This window comes from Vulpes lagopus, chromosome 16 (assembly GCF_018345385.1).
Source record: "Vulpes lagopus strain Blue_001 chromosome 16, ASM1834538v1, whole genome shotgun sequence".
NCBI classification, from domain to species: Eukaryota; Metazoa; Chordata; class Mammalia; order Carnivora; family Canidae; genus Vulpes; species Vulpes lagopus.
Genome location: NC_054839.1, coordinates 52,757,155 through 52,774,459, shown reverse-complemented (window position 1 = coordinate 52,774,459; position 17,305 = coordinate 52,757,155). Strand labels below are relative to the sequence as shown.

Below are 17,305 nucleotides of genomic sequence, written 5' to 3'. Positions count from 1 at the left end.
GTATGTAAGCCCTTTTCTGGGTGATACTGATGAACTAGAGCAAGGCTAAGAGAGATAGCCAGGATGGCATCCACGATGGCCTGTGTTCCTTGAGAGAACTCCATAGGCCTCTAAATGTGTGCCAAACCTGAAGGTTGTTCCTTAGACTGAATCTCCAAGGCAAGCAGAGAGGTTTCCTTCATAGAAAACTAAGGATTGTGCCTCAGTCCACTGTCTGTGCAGTGTCCTGGGCTGGTAGCCTGCCAAGAACCATCTTTATAGTTGCCAGAGTTCCATGGAACCCAGAAATGTAAGGGCCTCCCCACCTCCAGGCTCCAGAGCCAGGTGATTAAGGAGTGTCTACTGGGTGACAGCTTTAGAAACTAGGGCAGTAGACATAAAAACCAGGACACAGATGTGTGTAAAGCTCCCTTCCAGGAGACACTGGTGCTTTGGTGTGATAGAGGGTGAGCACAAAGATAACACCAGCCCTCTGGGGTCTCTAGCAAGGATTGTAGCCAGCCCCAAGATTCATTTTAAATTAAATACTGTCCCTCACGCCTCAGTCATGATGGTTAGTTTGTAAGCCTTCATAGAAAGATTGAGCTCCTGGGTTTGCTGCCTCTTGCTCTACTCTGGGATGGTAGCTATTTAAGAACTGTGTCCCCGGGTTACAATCCTGTGGTGCCTCCAAATGTAAGCCCCACTGGCTACCAGAGCCAGGCGATGTAGAGGTATCTCCTAGCAGCAGTCACAAAAATCAGGGTGCCAGAGGCCTGAGTTCCTTTCTGGGCAGCACCAATTATCAGTCGTATGGGACCAGGAATACAAGCTCCTTTGGCCTCCATAGCCAGGCAATCCTAGGTGGCAGCCATAAAAATTGAGACACCAGACACACAAAAGCTCTTTTCCAAAGATTCTGGTACTCTGAATCATAGCAGATGGAGAACAGAAGGATGGCACTTGCCAGTTTCCATCCCCAGAGAGAATTCCGGTAGGCTTCTACATGCATGTGTTAAATGAGATGCCTGTCCCTCAGGCCAAGGCTTTAATATAAGCAGGTGAGCCTCCTTCACTTTAAGTCTGGGCACAGTCAGCTGCCTCTGAGGTAGGCTCCAGGGCAGGTCAGTTTTTCAGACTGCCAGGGTCTCATGGGTCTTGGGATGTGAGCCTTGTTCGTTTTCAAAGTTAGATGTTTTGGGGGCTCATCTCTCCAGTGTATGTCTTAAAAGTTGGAATGCTCAATGTGGGGTGCGAACCCTTCACTCCTCAGGGAGAAGCTCCATGTTTTGAGTTCCCTCCCAGTTATAGGATGCTGTACTGGGGGGGGGGGGGGGTGTTGTGGTGAGACTGTGTCCCAGCCTCTCCTACTTGCTTTGATGATTTTCTTCTTATTTGTCCAGTGCATAGTCATCAGTCAGGTAGCCTTTAGATTTTTCTAAGAAGTAATTATTTCATATATTGCTGTACAATCTGTACGTTCATGGGAGCAGGTAAGATCAGGATCTTTTTACACTGCCATCTTGAACTGAAACTCTAAATGCTTTACTTAGCATGAAGATAATCTTTATTGTTAACTCTGTTACTTCACCTTGATAATGCAAAACATGATTAACCTCTAGTTCTTTTTTCTCTAGCACATGATAGTGATGGAAGACATGCTGAAAGACTTTCTTCTTGGAGAACACCTATTATTGGTTGGTAATCAGGTGAGTTATGTATGGCTGAAACTTAGAGGGTCTTCCACCCTCTACACTTTAGAATTACTTCAGAGCATCAATCACCATTCAGTCACTCATCAAGTTATGTCCATTATACCTCATAAAGGTTGACTCCTCTTTCCTACATCTGTCACCCTAGCCCAGCTCACCATCATCTATCACGTGGGCTACAGCAGTACTTTGCCAATATAGCTCCACCCTAACCTTTTTTTTTTTTTTAATTTTTATTTATTTATGATAGTCATACAGAGAGAGAGAGAGAGGCAGAGACACAGGCAGAGGGAGAAGCAGGCTCCATGCACCGGGAGCCTGATGTGGGATTTGATCCCGGGTCTCCAGGATTGCGCCCTGGGCCAAAGGCAGGCGCCAAACCGCTGCACCAACCAGGGATCCCGCTCCACCCTAACCTTACTCCTATTCTGATCTACTCTTTGCTCTGCAGCCAGATTGATACTTGTCAAACTAAAATCTGACTAGGTCTCTCTTTTTTGCTTAAATTGGCTTCCCATGGCTCTTAGCTATAGTCTTCAGTGTGGCTAACAGTGTCCTGCAGCATCTGGCTTCTGCCCACCTTTATAGTCCTAAGCCTTGGCTTCCTTTCTCTCACTGGGTGGTAGCTTGAGCCACTCTGAACTACCTTCAGTTTCTTATCTCTGTCCTGGTCCTTGGTGCATGCTCTTCTCTACATGGAGCACTCCCAGTTCCCTTCCTCTATCCCCCTCCCCTACCTCCTGAGGGGTCTTCCCTTGTCCCTAGCTGAGTCAAGTTTCCTCTGCTTCTGCATCCTTCTTTCACACTAGTGGTAGTCATCACTCTGATAATGTTACTCTGTTTACATATAGAATGATAGTCTCTCCAACTAGTCTATAGTTCTCTTACTTGTTTCTGTATTCTCAGTTCCTAGAACAATGTCTGCTACATAGTAGATATTCAGCAAGTGTTTATGGAAGCAATGGATGGATGGAAAGATGGAACATCTTCTGATGTTCCCCAATTGAATGATCAGATTCATGGTGACCAGCAACTTTGGTTTTTTAACTAGGTCTTAAATTAACAAAAAACATTCAGAAGGAGTTTGGTCTTTATTTTTACTTTTTTAAAAAGTTACAAAAACAATACATATTCTTTATATATTTAGCCTCTCGTACTTACAATTTTAAAGGGTTGATTTGTTTTTTGTTTTTTTTTAATTAAAATGAGCCAGTTGAATGGCTTACTGATTGAGTGCACAGGTTTAGAGGTTAGCTGGCTAAAGGTACAATAGGAACCCTTTCCCAGATGGCTGTGACTGTGATGGCAAATTGTTTATCTTACCAAGGCTCAGTTCCCTGATATCTACCCTGGAAATAAAAATAGTATGCACTCGGGTAAGAGACACATGAGGCAATGCACAGAAGAAACCTCACACAGTGCTTGGCTCATAGTAGGTGCTCAGTTAAAATTAAATCTATTTCACTGTGCTTTAAAAAGGACTTTAATATTTTTTTGTTTCATGTTTTTCTAAATAAGAGTTAAAAGAAGAGTGATGAATTTTTCACAGATTTTTGTTGTTGTTGTTCACTGTTTCAAGACTCTTACCTACCTTTATTTACTGAAAAATCGTTTTTCCTGATGAGTATCTGTACCAGAGTGGAAGGAAAAATCGTTTTTCCTGATGAGTATCTGTACCAGAGTGGAAGGATGGAGAGCAGTCAGCAGTCCAGTATTCAGACCTTGATTTCAAAACCCAGGAAGGCAATTTTTCACCTATCTCTAAAAAATAATGACTCTCATCTCACGTTGAAAAATGCTGTTATATAGCCGAGAGATTTCACAAACTTTTTATAAGTGGTTAGACCCTGGTATGCTCAGTGTGTCCTTTTCAAGATTTCTGCCTGAATGGCCTTAGACACAGACTCTGTTGGTAGTAGCAGACCAGCATGACAAAGAGAGTAAACCAAGAATATATAGAGCTGGGGCTTGAAGAACAATTTTGCCTAAGGAGCAGGCTTTCAAACGGAAGGTCCCTAGAGGTCAAGCTATGATGCAGCTTTGAAATATTCTAGATTATACTGATTCCATAAGGGTTTAGTGAGTGGGATGCAGTAAGAGTTTCTTGGCAAAGACAAAGTTTACATTGAGCAGATATAGAGTCAGGATCTCACAAGAGTTGTCTAGGTTGAAAGGTTAAAGTTAGAACCTACCCAGTAACCAGAAGGACAGGAGGCATATTCTAACCTCTGGGAGACTGAGGAGAGCTCTGCAGGATGAGGGTGAGATTGAACAGAGGTTTGTTTCCACTTTCTGATAAATGAAAAAGGGGGCGGTATGCTTTGAAATCACTCTAGAGTGCTATATGAAGGCTGAGAAATCCAGTATGGTACCTCTAGGCTATTTCCAGTCCCAAAGAGGAGAGCAAGACAGTAGACAAAGGGCAAAGCAATGGGGTAGAGCGAAGAGCAGCGAGGTGAGGATGCCTAGACCCCAGCATCTGGTGAGGATAGGCGATCCCATTGATTTTCAGGCTTCCCTCAGGTTGGCTCAGCAAGCGCTGGGCAGAACTGGCACATTGGGGATTCTCAGGAGGAGCAAAGTGGAGGCACAGGGTATCATGAATATCTCTCAATGGCTGCTGTCACAAACTGCCCCTGTCATCAGCAGATCACAGTGTTTTGCCTTATTTTGTCCTTGTTCTGTCACCCTCTGCTTTGGAGAAAGAAAAATTGACAGAGAGAGATTGTATTCAGTATAAATGTGCTGTATTTTATTGGCCTTTTTCATATCAGAAGAGTTTTTTTGTTCATTTATGATAAACCTCTAAGACCATCAGTGTCATTTAATAATACCAATGTTAAAGGCACTTGCAGATTTACTGAATAAATTCTGCTCCTGTGTCCATGGAATTATCTCATGAACAGGACTAACCCTTTTAGGCTGTTGTTTGATGTCCTCCTGTCATTTGATGTCCTCCATTGTCTGATCCCACTCGGCTCACAGCCTGTCTCATTCCTCCCCTCAAACTTTTGTCCTCAGATAAATTTAACACTGTTTTCCAAACATATCTTCTTATCAGTGTCATATCCCAGTCTTTGATCTTACCAGCACTCTCTTCTTTCCTTCATATTTGCCTTTTGAAATCCATCCAACCCCAGAGGGGCAGTGTGCTATCATAGGAAACCAGAAAGCTGGGAATCCAGAGACCTGCTTTCTCACCCAGACTCTTCAATTTCTCTAGGTGATATTGGGTAGATTGCTATTACTTTTAGTTGGCTTTTTCTTTCTTTTTTTTTTTTCTTCTCCATCTGTCTCTCTTTTTTTCCCCTTATCTGTAAAATGATGGGATTGGAATTGGTATTTTCTAAAGTCCCTCTGGCTCTAATATTCTATAATATGTTTCTTAATAAAGTCTTCCTGAACACAGGCCTGAAGCTTTGGCCCATTCCCTGAGCTTCTATAGCAGCCCAGTTATCGATTTCCTTTAGCTTCTCGTAGACTTATATATCTACCTGCCATCTCTCTACTAAACAGAAAGCCCCTTGAGAAAAGCCTTAGTGATTTTTGACTGGCATACAGTAGACATTCAACAAATGTTTGCTGAATAAATTACTGGATTTTAGAGGCCTACCAAGAATAGATTCCTAACTGGTAGTTAAAATGAATTAGAAGTAATATGAATTTAAAATTCCGTTTTAGTTGGATTATTTTCTGGAGAGTCTGAAACATATTGACTGAATTCTTTATTTTGTAAATTTGCAAGTGTCATCAGTGAAGGAAACAAATAAATTAGAATCTAGAGAATGCCTACTTAACAGAGTGAATAGTTAAGAGGCCTCTTCAACTTAATTAGGTTTATATGTTGACAGGATCAAAGATTGGCAGCATTATCACTAGGACAGAATAATGAAATAGTAATATTTTTAAATTTATAATAATAATTAGATGCTATTTAGAATTCACCTAATTAAGTGACACTTAATCTTGTGCATGCTTACATTTATCAGGTCAAGGGGTAGAAATTGAACCAAAGTGACTAAAGTCTAAACAGAACTTTTTAATTACTTTCGCCAATTTCAGTTCCTTTCAAACATGTTTTCAAAAGCTAACATTGGATCTTAGCAAGATTCTATAGCTTGACTCCTTTTCTCTCCCAGCTCTATTAACATATAATTATCAAAGTTGTAATATATTTAATGGGTACAGGGTGATGATTTTATATGTGTATCCATGCTGACAGGATTCCACCCATCTAGTTAATTAAACACATCCACTACTTTACATATTTTCTGTCATCGTAAGAACATTTAAGTTCTCCTCTCTTAGCAAATTTTATTAGGCAATACAGTGTTATTAAACTAGGTCACCAAGTTATACATTAAATCCTCAGAGCCTGTTCATCTTATAGGTGAAATTTGGTACCCTTTTACCAGCCTCGTCCTATTACCCTATCCCTACCCACTTTTCTACTCTTGTTTCTGAGTTTGACTTTTTTTTTCTTTTTTTTCGATTCCACATATAAATGATACCACATAGTATTTGTCTTTCTCTGTCATATTTCACTTTGCAGAATGCCCTCCAAGTTCATTAGACTCTTGGCTGCTTCCATTTAGTATGTACAAGGGAGTGTAAAGCCACCTGCAGTACTTGTTGGCAAATGCAGAGTAAGAACCCCATGGAGATGTATTTTGCTGAAGATGGAATGGAGTTTCATGTTGTTTCCTCATGCTTTGCCTCAGAATTCTGATCATCTAGATTTCTTTTTTTAGGAATGTGTGCTTTTGCAGCCATCAAAACTCAGATACTTCATCAATAGCTTTGAAAATGCCTTGCTTCATCAGTACCTTTCAATATTTCAGCACCTCAATATTTTATGCACCTTCTCACTTGCACTCTTGTTTCTATCTTCTGAAGCAAAATAATGAGAAAAGGAAAAGGATAATAAGCAAGTAGCGGTACAACTGGTAGGTTGAGAACTGCTGACTCTCATGGGGCGATACCACTGGTTTTCACTCAAATGCAAAGTGACAAGTGGGAAAATGCCTGTTTTAATCACATGATTTCTTTTTAAGATTTTATTTATTTGAAAGAGAGAGAGAGCATGAGCAGAGGGAGACGGAGAAGGTGTGGGAGTGATAGAAGTAGACTCCCTGCTGAGCAAAGGGCCTGATATGGGCCTTGATCCCAGAACTCCAGGATCATGACCCGAGCCGAAGGCAGATGCTTAACCAACTGAGCCGCCCAGGCACCCCTACATGATTTATTTTGAACCTAAGTAAACTGTAGCAATTGATTGGGCTCCTTTCTTTCTCTTTCTAAAACATTACATAATGATTTCTCAAAAAAAAAGTTAGAAGTTAAGCTTTGGGGATTAAATCTTAGCAGAGAAACCAGCAGTGGGTTGGTATAATTAAGTGATAAACTGCGATGAATATCTTAATACAAACTATCTGTACATACATACGTCTACCTAACCTTCTGTTTGCAAACTAGAAACTGGCTGATGTCCATGAAAAAAACTTTTTAATAGTTAAAGTTATAAATTTAGAGATGCCTTGACAGATTGCTCTATTATCAGGAGCAGCTTTTACAATGAGGAAATTCAAGAGTTAAGTGGTGATCTTGAGGTCTTTTAAGGTTTCTCATCTTTATAGGCCCAATCCCACCTTTTCTTTCCATATGATACTGTCTTTTTGAAGAAATCTGATACTAGACAAGATTTTATAACTGTTGGGAAGCTGAAAACAGTTCCATAAACATTACTTATCATAGCAAAATTAAGTAGCTCACATCTTATTTGGGTGAAATAAAATTGATATTTTTTATCCTTTCAGTTTTCTATGTAGGATTTTATGGCATAGCACAGCAGCTTTCCAATAAGAGAAGCAGAATTGCTGCCTGTCAGCCAAAAGAGATATGTGTCTGAAATTACACACATTTGATGGTCCGTTAGTACATAATGCTGCATATTATAGAATGACTTTAGTATACTGCTACACTCATTATTTTCTACTACTTTAATTATAACATTACATGTGCCTTTTGTGGAATTAGGAGTTCTCATGCTGGCTTTTTTTCTTTTTCTTTCTTTTTTTTTTTTAAATCATAGCATGAGTTTCTACTTATTTTAGCTTTACTGAGAGGGAAAAAAAAATCCCTATTTTGTTTTGAGTCAATGATACTTCTGTCCCAACTCTACTGGAGGATAAGCCTCTTTCCTTCTCCTGCTTTCTTTTCTTTTGACTTATAGAGCTATATTCTATTTGATACACAGAATACTGATTGTGAATGTTTTGGGTGATAGAATCAACCCATAGGTGCATAATTTTTATTATTGTTTATAAACTCCCTAAGAATAAACTAAGTATTTATGTAAGAATGCTTGAGTTTTGAGAGACAGTTGCATTTTATCAGATATTTGAAGGAAGAACTATTCCAGCAATATAGAGTTCTAATATGCTCAGGTATCTCCTTACGTAAGAGTTATTTTTCTAATTTGCAGCATTTTATTTTAGAAGGTAAAAATTTAACCATCTCTATATCATGTTAGATCAAATTGCAAAGCAAATCATCAAATTTTAATTTTACTAATGAACATAAAAATTCACAATCACTTCTAAATGAATATAATCCAGTAATTTGCCAGATTTGTCTCCTTCCTTCTTTCCTTCCTTCCTTCTTGCCTTCCTTCTTTCCATCCATCCTTCCTTCCTTCCTTTCTTTGAGCCATCCCTTTGTATCATTTTACCAATAATAGTGGTGTGGTGAAGTTTTCATACTTAAGCTCTCCTTGTATTTCACAGTTCATATTTTTTGCCCTTATCAAAATTCTATTGTGTTATGTCTTCCTTATCTAATAAAAAGTCAGCTCTGGCTGATTTTTATGTGAGATGTCTTTTCTGTCCCTGACTTTTCATGTGCTTCATGTTTTCATAGTACTGGTTCTTTAGGTATTCTTTTCAGTTCCATCATTAGAAAGTACCTCTTGGGCAACTGGGTGGCTCAGTGGATGAGCATCTGCTTTGGCTCATGTTGTGATCCTAGGGCCCTGGGATCGAGTCCTGCATCAGGCTCCCCACAGGGAGCCTGCTTCTGCCTCTGCCTATGTGTCTGTCTCTTATGAATGAATAAATTAAAATCTTAAAAAAAAAAAGTACCTCTTAATTTTATTTTCCTGCTAAAAGTTATAAGTGGTTCCTCCTTGCCTATGAGATAAAATCTCTTTTGTACACAGACACTCAAAACAGACCATGACCTGGATCCAAACTCCTTTTTATAATTTTAGTTCTTCCAAATTTGAGTTTTTTACCCTCCCTGAGTGAGCCAGCCCCTTTTGTTCCCTCAGTCATTTTTCATATTGTTTGCTTCACACCGTGCTTCCCTTCATCTTTGCCAAGGAAAATCCTGCCAGTTTTCAAAAGCTCAGATGTTTCTTCTTCAGTGAAGCCTTTCTTAGTCTTCCTCAAATAGAAATAATCTTGTTTTTTTTCTGAAATTTTATAGTATTTTTTCACTCTTTTAAAGTTGTGGTATGTATTTGATTTCATATATAGTTGAATTATAGGTTTCTTTTGAGTAAGGGTTAAAAATGGTAATATACATTTTATAATTTCCAATTTTCTATTTTAAAAAAAATCATCTCTTTTAGTTCTACAACAACCTTTTGATGCAAATGTCTTTATGGTTCACATCTTACAAATAAGTCTTCTAAAACTCAAAAAGGTTAAAATATTGCTGAAGATCCCATAGCTAGTTAATGGCAGAGTTAGGGCTCAGACTGCCCAAGCTCAAACTTCTTTTTCATCATAGCACACTATTGTTTACACTAGTTAACAATAATAGTAACAGCAACAACAGTAATACTATGTAATTGCTAACTATTGTTGAGTGCTTATAGTAGACCAGGGACAATGCTTCACATCCAGAGTACAGGGCATTTTATAACTTTTACAAAAAGTAGAGTATATAATGAACCCCTTTGTAGCAGTTACTTAGCTTCACAGTTAACAGCATGTTATCCAATTTATTTTATCTATTCCCCCAACGCCTTTTTTATGTTGTCTTTTCATACATTATTCTTTCATGTAATACATTTTTCTCACAGATATCTCAGCATTTATTTCTAATATACCCATAATTCCATTATTGCACCTAGCAAGTTGATAATAATCCCTGGATATACAGATACCCTATTTTCAGTTTTCCTCAGTTATCTCCAAAAGTGTCATTTTACAGTTGGTTTATTCCAAATCAACATTTAAACAAAGGCTGTGAGTTGTATTTAGCCGATGTACCTCCCAGGTCTCTTTGAAAAAGGAAAGATATATCCTCCTGTTCTCTTTATCCTGAGAGGTGCTAACAAATTTTCATGAATAAAAGTGTTTTATTCAGAATTATACCAATATTAATGAACTTCTGAGGAAATATTGTCTAGAGTATATTTTGTGAAGCCGGTTATCTCCCTGGTTGATGTCATAGTACATCAAACCATATCCATTTTTTTTCGAGACTAGAAATAATTGCCTTCTTTTCTGATCTTCATAGCCTTTGACTTTAAGATATTTATACACTGGGAACATTAGTAAAGTGTATTTAATGCCAACTAAGCAGAACTCTATGCACATTGTTACTATATGATTCTGTATAATTCTTTGTATCTCTTCCATTTATTAATGTGTGATCATGGACTTAGTTTTTCTCCTGATAAAGTCATGTTTGTTGAATTATTTAATATTGAGAGACCGTGAGTATTTTATTACCAAAATTAAAGGATGTGTGAATTCTGCTAATTAATAATTTGAACTGAGCCCTGGCAGGTTGCTACCATGTGACATCAGAAATATACCACGTTGCCATGCCAGCATAATTGGCTAGTGTCTGGGAAGGGACTGAACACTTTGTCCAGAAACCTCCTGCCTGTAGTACCCAGCTGGTAGTGGCAGAGAATTTGATAACTAAGTATGCTGTGCTTCTAGTAGCTCCAGCAGCCTGAGAGTCCCAAGGCTATGAAATACTTGGGGGACATTCATCTTTATTTGATATTAAATTATCTTGTGTCCCTCCTCCAACCCCTTAGTGAAGTTGCTTGAATTACAATGTGGAAATTCTTTACCACTCTGCCATCTTCTCTTTAACATTTACTCTGTTGATCCAGTGTTTCCTAGTGATTATTTTTCTTGCTCTCATTCTAAATCCGTATTTTGTTCTTGCGCATACACAAATTCTATCTCCCCCACGATGTTTGTCATGGCTGCTTTAAGTCATACCTAATGACCAAACTAGCAAAGAATATACCTTTGCCATTTATAGCAACACAGTATCTCACAGAGAAATTACAGGGAAGTGGATTTTATCATTCCAGTTATGAATAAATAAATAAATAAAAATCTTAAAAAAAGTTTTAAAAAAGAAAAAGGTTATGACTCTGACAGAAAGCTTTCTAAGTCAGGGTGTTTTCGAGCCATGCAAACTCGTAGTGCAGTTAAAATGTGTGTCTTCTCGTCTGACTTCTGGGTACTGTTCCTTGGCTCTGTGACAGGGTGGACATTTGTGCAATTGTTTTGGATGGTTTACTATTCAGTTTTAATCGTTTTTTTCTCACTGCCTAAGTAATGTATGTTCACTGAGAGAATTTGGAAAATAAGAAATTCCCAGAGATTGATAGAGCAGTAATCTCACATTTTATCATGGGATTACAGAATATTAGCATAAAACAGCATTTAGAGATCAGCTTGTCTAGGCTCTCTGTAATCAAATGAGCAAATCTAGGCTCAAGATGGTGGTAGAGGCTTCCATCTGGAGACACAGGAAGTGGAGTGTGTAATCCAAGTCTCGTAACTGCTAGTATATTAAGTGTGTTTTCAGGTGGAAGCAAAGGATTAGAAAGTTTAACATTCGATGGAAATTTTAAGGTTAAACAAAAAAAGGTAGCCATAACTTATTTCTCCTGATTTTACTCTAATATTAGTCTATTTTTTTTCTGTAGTCGGTAGTTGTTAATGACCTTCATATAGCAGTTTTTTAAAAGAAATCTGTAAATATTATACAAGCTGATCTAACTGTGTGAATGTTATTAAAGAATTAGGGGGGACTGCAGCGAATGCCCCAAAGATCAGGCAAACATGTGAGGAAAGCGAGCACTCGTGGTGGTTAGCACTTGCCTTGGAGTCCATTTTAAAAATTACTGCAGAAGGGAAGATCCAACCTGATTTTCTCACTGTTCTCCCTTCTGAGCCTTGGATTCTATACAGGGCGTTCCTGGCGCATGATTTAGGCCATGATAACCTTGGAGTGACTGATCTGGATTCCGTGACATCAGGATGTAAACTCCCATGTAAATCAGTGCAGGGAGGTGACCTCCCGACATTCTCTTTTGCAGTATAATGTAACAGAACACAGCCCAGTCTGTTCACCCAGAATGGATTTGCCCTTAAATCCCACTGGGTGCCGGGTTCTTAACTACTTAGAATTTAAGTTTGCTTCTCCCCAAAATAGGTACATGACCTCCTACTCACATGGGCTGGCATGAGGATTCAAGCGATTAAGCACTGAAGGGGTGTGCATGCATGCGGCAGAGCTTCCTCCTCTTTGTCCGCACAAAGGGAGCAGAAGCTTCCTGGAACAGCTTTCTACCTCCTTTAGCAAGAGCATGTCGCATGACCTCCCTTTCCTTTCTTTCTTTCTTTTCTCAGATGTTAGTGGCGATGCCCCGCAGGTTACGTGTGAGGTGCCGGTGAGAGGCATGCTAGCCAGGGGCTGATCCCGGCCACCAATCCTCTTGTCAAGGCACCTGACACATTACTAGAGGTCAGTGTGCTGAGTGCTGTAAGACAACACTTTAGGAACCCCAAGGAGGAAAGCCTGGTGCTCAGAACAGAAGGAGGGAAAAGAATGGGAGAGTCAGGCAGAGCTTCCAGAAAGTGAGACATCTCATCAGAACACTAAGGAGTGAGCCAGGAGGTGGCTGGATGCCGGAAGGATGGGCTCTTCTCCTCAGAACGAAACACATAGTGAGGGTGTGGAAGCACAAAGGTTCTGGACTCTGTTGGTTGGTGAAGAACATGTTTGAGTGAGGGACACCTTGGTGGTCAGTCGGTTAATCATCTGCCTTCCACTAGGTCATGATCGCAGGGTCCTGAGATCAAGTTTTCCATGTGGGTCTCCCTGCTTACGGGGAGTCTGCTTCTCCCTCACACTCTATGCCCTGCCCCCCCCCTTGTTTTCTCTCGTTCTCTCTCTCTCTCTCATGCGCTTTCAAATGCTTGCTCTCTCTCTCTCTCTCTCTCAAATAAATAAATAAATGAATAAATAAATAAATAAATAAGACCATGTTTGAGTAAAACTTAGAGGGCTTGACATAGCAGCTTGCAAGTTGACCTGCTATGGCAGGGATCCTTCAACATTTAAGTCCCAGGACACTTACTCTTAGCCCAAATCCCATCCCTAAACTTATCTTCTCTTGCCTGCTCTCCATTCCTCCTTAGATCTTTTCTTCTGCTCTCCTTCTTTCTCGCCCTCCCTCTTAATATACAATACAGATGGCATTTCCCAAATTCTGTATGTTCTTCTCATCCAGCATGCCAAGCCTACAGGATTTTTTCTTTAAAGGATGTTACTGCTAATCTCTCTGAGGAAACAGGATAACTAAAATCATAAACCTGAGGAATTTTTAAGAATCTCAGAATCTTTCAAAGTCCTTAAAGTCATGGTCCCTGATCTTTTCTCTCCCAGAAACTAGAAGCATGTTTCCGTCCTATCCTCGGTTTGATTCCCATCTGTGGGACATGATATATTCCCTGCTTCTCTTATTCCTGTGGTCAAAGGGCCATCTAACTCCTACCTCTGTGAAGGTCCTTGTCTCCGGTATATTGTCAGAAAGAACAGAATGAGAACAGTAATGTAAAGAAAGCACCATTCTCATGAGACAATTTGTATTTTTTCGGATTTCTCATTCCACAGCATCCTTTTCCCTTTTTAAACTTTCACTCACTAAGTATTATCCTCAATAAGAGTTAATAATGATGTAAAAATGATTTCATACTAATTTCTATTAAAGAATACACATTATACATACAGAATAATGACAACATTAAAAATTCACAAGAACAAAATGAATATGGTAGCAGATTTGTTTTAGCAGTTGCACTTTGGGTAATGTTTTGTGTTTTACATTTCCCAGTGAGGAAAATGAATATGTGTAACTTTTATGGTAGAAAACTAAGATACTATTTATGTATTTATTCAATTAAATTAACCCTGAGGATTTTCTGTTCTAAGCAAGAACTATGATTGGAAAGGGCACATCACTGTAATTGTTCCTCTTTGCTCAGGATATTTACAGAAATTCCTTCTGAGGTTATGCTTTTAGCATTTCCTCGAAGGAACTATCCGAGCTGTTAAAATGAAGTCAGAAGTGACCTGATGAGATCTTGTTTTAGAAAAATAACAAAACAAATGATGGGTTGGCCTGTTGTGAGTCCAGAGGAAGGACACCAAATAGGATCTTTTCTAGGAGTCCAAGCAAGATGATGGGCTGCCCTTGAGAAGTGACAGTGCATTGGAGAGGAAGGAGCAGATATGGGAAGCAGGCACTTCAAAGTAAACAAATCCAAAATTAAACTGCCTTTTTTAAAACTAAACTTCCCTCCCCCACCCAGTAAATGCACTTCTCCTCCCCTGTTTCATTTGTCAGTAAATGGCACCGCCTTCCACCCTGTTGCCCAAAATAGAAACTTTGACTTCCCTATCTCCTCATCCCCACATCCAGTCCATCACCAAAGCCTATTAGTTCTTTTCCCTAAATATCTCCTAAATCCCTCCATTTCTTCTCCTCAGTTTAAGCCACCATCATCTCCTATTTGTTTAAAGAGTTTCCAAACTGCTCTCCTGTGCTTTCTTTTTTTCTCTCTGCCAAATCATTATACCAGCATGATTTTCCAAAAATCAAAATCTGATCCTATGACCCCTCCACTTCAGTGGCTTCTCAGTGCTTTTTGGAAACAGTCCAAACTCTTTAAAGTGGCTTCCAAGGCTTTGCCAGGGCTAGACCCTGCCTGCCATTCTTGTGTTGTTTATTACCACCACCTACCTTGTACCTGCCCTAGCCTTTGACTTCTCTCAGACTTCTCCAGTGCTCCAGCTCATGATTACCCTCAAGTCTTTACACACACTGTTCTCTCTACCTGAAGCATTCCTCTTTTTTCTGCTTCCCCTTACCTCCTTGATACCCCTAGTAAACATCACTGTGTGTGGTGGGCCTTCCTGAGCCCTTTGCTAAAATCTTGAGGCATCTTGGATGTTCCATAGCAAAGCATGTATTACAGGCCAATCGATTATGTTTGCTTAATTGTCTGTGTTTCCTACTATACTGTAAGCTGTGAATGTGGCCATGGGCTGTGGCTGTTTTACTTACCATCATATCTTGCTCAGCAAGTATAGTTCCTTTAACATTATGTGTTAAAACAGTTGATGGATTAGACAAGGGAGGGGGAGAAGATAGGAAGGAAAGAAAGGAGGGACAAGAAAGAATCAAAATGTTTCTCAGGTAGAGACTACGCAAGTTCTAGTGCCTTTTTGAATGATACCATGGGGAAAAAATAGAATAGTCAAAAACATTCCAAGATTCATTCATTGAGCAGCTGGGTACATGGTAATACTCTTATACTTGGATTAAAAAGAAAAAGGAGTAGGTTTCGGTGACAACATAATGAGTCCAGTATGAACATCTGGTGCAGAAGTTCATTTGACAGTTAAGAATAGGGGGTCTCAGCTGGAGCTTAGGAAAGAAGTGTGAGCCATGTGTGACGATTCCAGTTATGGGAATGAGTGTGATCGCCCAGAGAGAGTATATGGAGCAAGAAGACAGCTGAGGTTGAAGTTCTAAAGACCCTAACATAAAGAATACAGCAAAAGAACTCCCTAGTGGCAGCTGGAGACTTCACGTCACATCCTACATTTATGGGACTGTAAGCCCCTAAAACAGTGTGTTGCTCAGGAACAGTCTGAAAAGACATGGTTGATTCAGTAACTTTGGAAGTGGGGAGGGAGCAGGAACTCCTGATAGTAGCTTTTCATGATTTGTTTCTTTCAGGCAGTCCTCACATTTCTGACATTACAATGCATTTGTGATACATGCTTTTCTCTAGATTCATTGAAATTAACAGAGGTGATGTATTAACAAACACACTTTACTCATCTAAATGTATCTATTTAAAATTCTGTTTGTTGTAGCATGCCATTTAAAGCTTACAGAGCTTTGTAGTATATGTGCAAGTGTGAAAATATTTTCCTTCTCTTTGTTTCTATGTTAGGCTTATACTGTTTTCAGGAGAAATCCAGTTAGATATCAAAAAGATTCCTAGGGCAGCCCTGGTGACTCAGTGGTTTAGCGCCACCTTCAGCCCAGGGCCTGATCCTGGAGACCCAGGATCGAGTCCCATGTCAGGCTCACTGCATGGAGCCTGCTTCTCCCTCTGCCTTTGTCTCTGCCCCCCACCCCTCTCTCTCAGGAATAAATAAAATACTTAAAAAAAAAAAAAAAAGGTTCCTAGAGGATGAAATGATCCATTTTCCTTACTTTAGTGTGTTTGTCAGTTTGACAGCTCCGATAACTGAATCTTTCGTAGGTGAAATGTATAAATTGGATCATTTGCAAAAACTTGCCCAGTTTTTACAAGTCTATAACTCATCACAGTTTCTTGTATTCATTATCTTTTTTTTAACATGTTCACAGTTTATATCTTACTGGGATTTATACCCTTTTCTGGTATTTTCCAAATTCTCTGTATTTCATTCATTCATTGGACAGATATTTATTGCATGCATGCATTTTTGTGTCAGACTCTGTGCAAGGCTCTGGGGACATAGCAGTAAATAGGCCTGGACCCTGGCCACATGGCACTTTCAGTTCACAGAACAGTGGAAAGAGACTTCAAGCGAGTTGTCACACATACAAATCTCTCTATGCTTAAGAAGGAAAAATACAGGTGAGTATAGGAGATGAGGAAGAGCCTGACTTACATAGGGAGGTAGTAAAGGCCTTTGTGAGGAAGGGAATTAAGGTAACGAGTGAAAATGGCTAAGATGATGAATGAGAGAAAAGCTCCCTAAAGGAGAAGGATGTGCTTGTGCAAAAGCCCCTGAGGTAGGAAGAGTTTGGAATCTTTTAAGGACTGAAGGAAGTTGGATGTGACTGGAACGGTGTTTAGGAGGAAAAGAGTGGCACAGGAGGGCTGGAGAGAAGGGTAGAGCCGCTGGGACCAGACAGCTCACAGGAAGGATTTCCAAATTAATTTTAAATGCAGTGAGAAGCTATTGAATGGGGTTGAGCAGAATGACACAATCTAATTTATCTGTCAAGAATTTACTCTGGCTGCAATGTGAGAAATACATTTTAAATACCATGAATGAATGTAGGGAGCTCCATCATGAGACTTTTGCAGGTATGTATTCTTGGCGTACAAAGTATGGTCTGCCGGCCAGCAGCGTTGGTGCCACTTGGCAGCATCTTAGAAATGCATAGTCTCAGATCCCACCCCAGACCTACTGAATCAGTCTGCATTTTAACAAGATCTCAAAGGTGATTCATTTGCTCATCAAAGCTTGAGAAGCACTTTTTTAGACAAAATATGACA

General features: G+C 39.6%; 1 protein-coding gene across 1 annotated transcript in view; it reads left to right on the top strand.

Moving 5' to 3' along the window:
• The window catches only part of VWA8 (von Willebrand factor A domain containing 8), a 342,545-nt gene that overhangs the window by 152,488 nt on the left and 172,752 nt on the right, over positions 1 to 17,305 (top strand). The window contains exon 20 of the mRNA XM_041731061.1: positions 1,617 to 1,688. Coding sequence (XP_041586995.1) covers positions 1,617 to 1,688 — 72 coding nt within the window. The remainder of the gene's footprint in view (positions 1 to 1,616; positions 1,689 to 17,305) is intronic.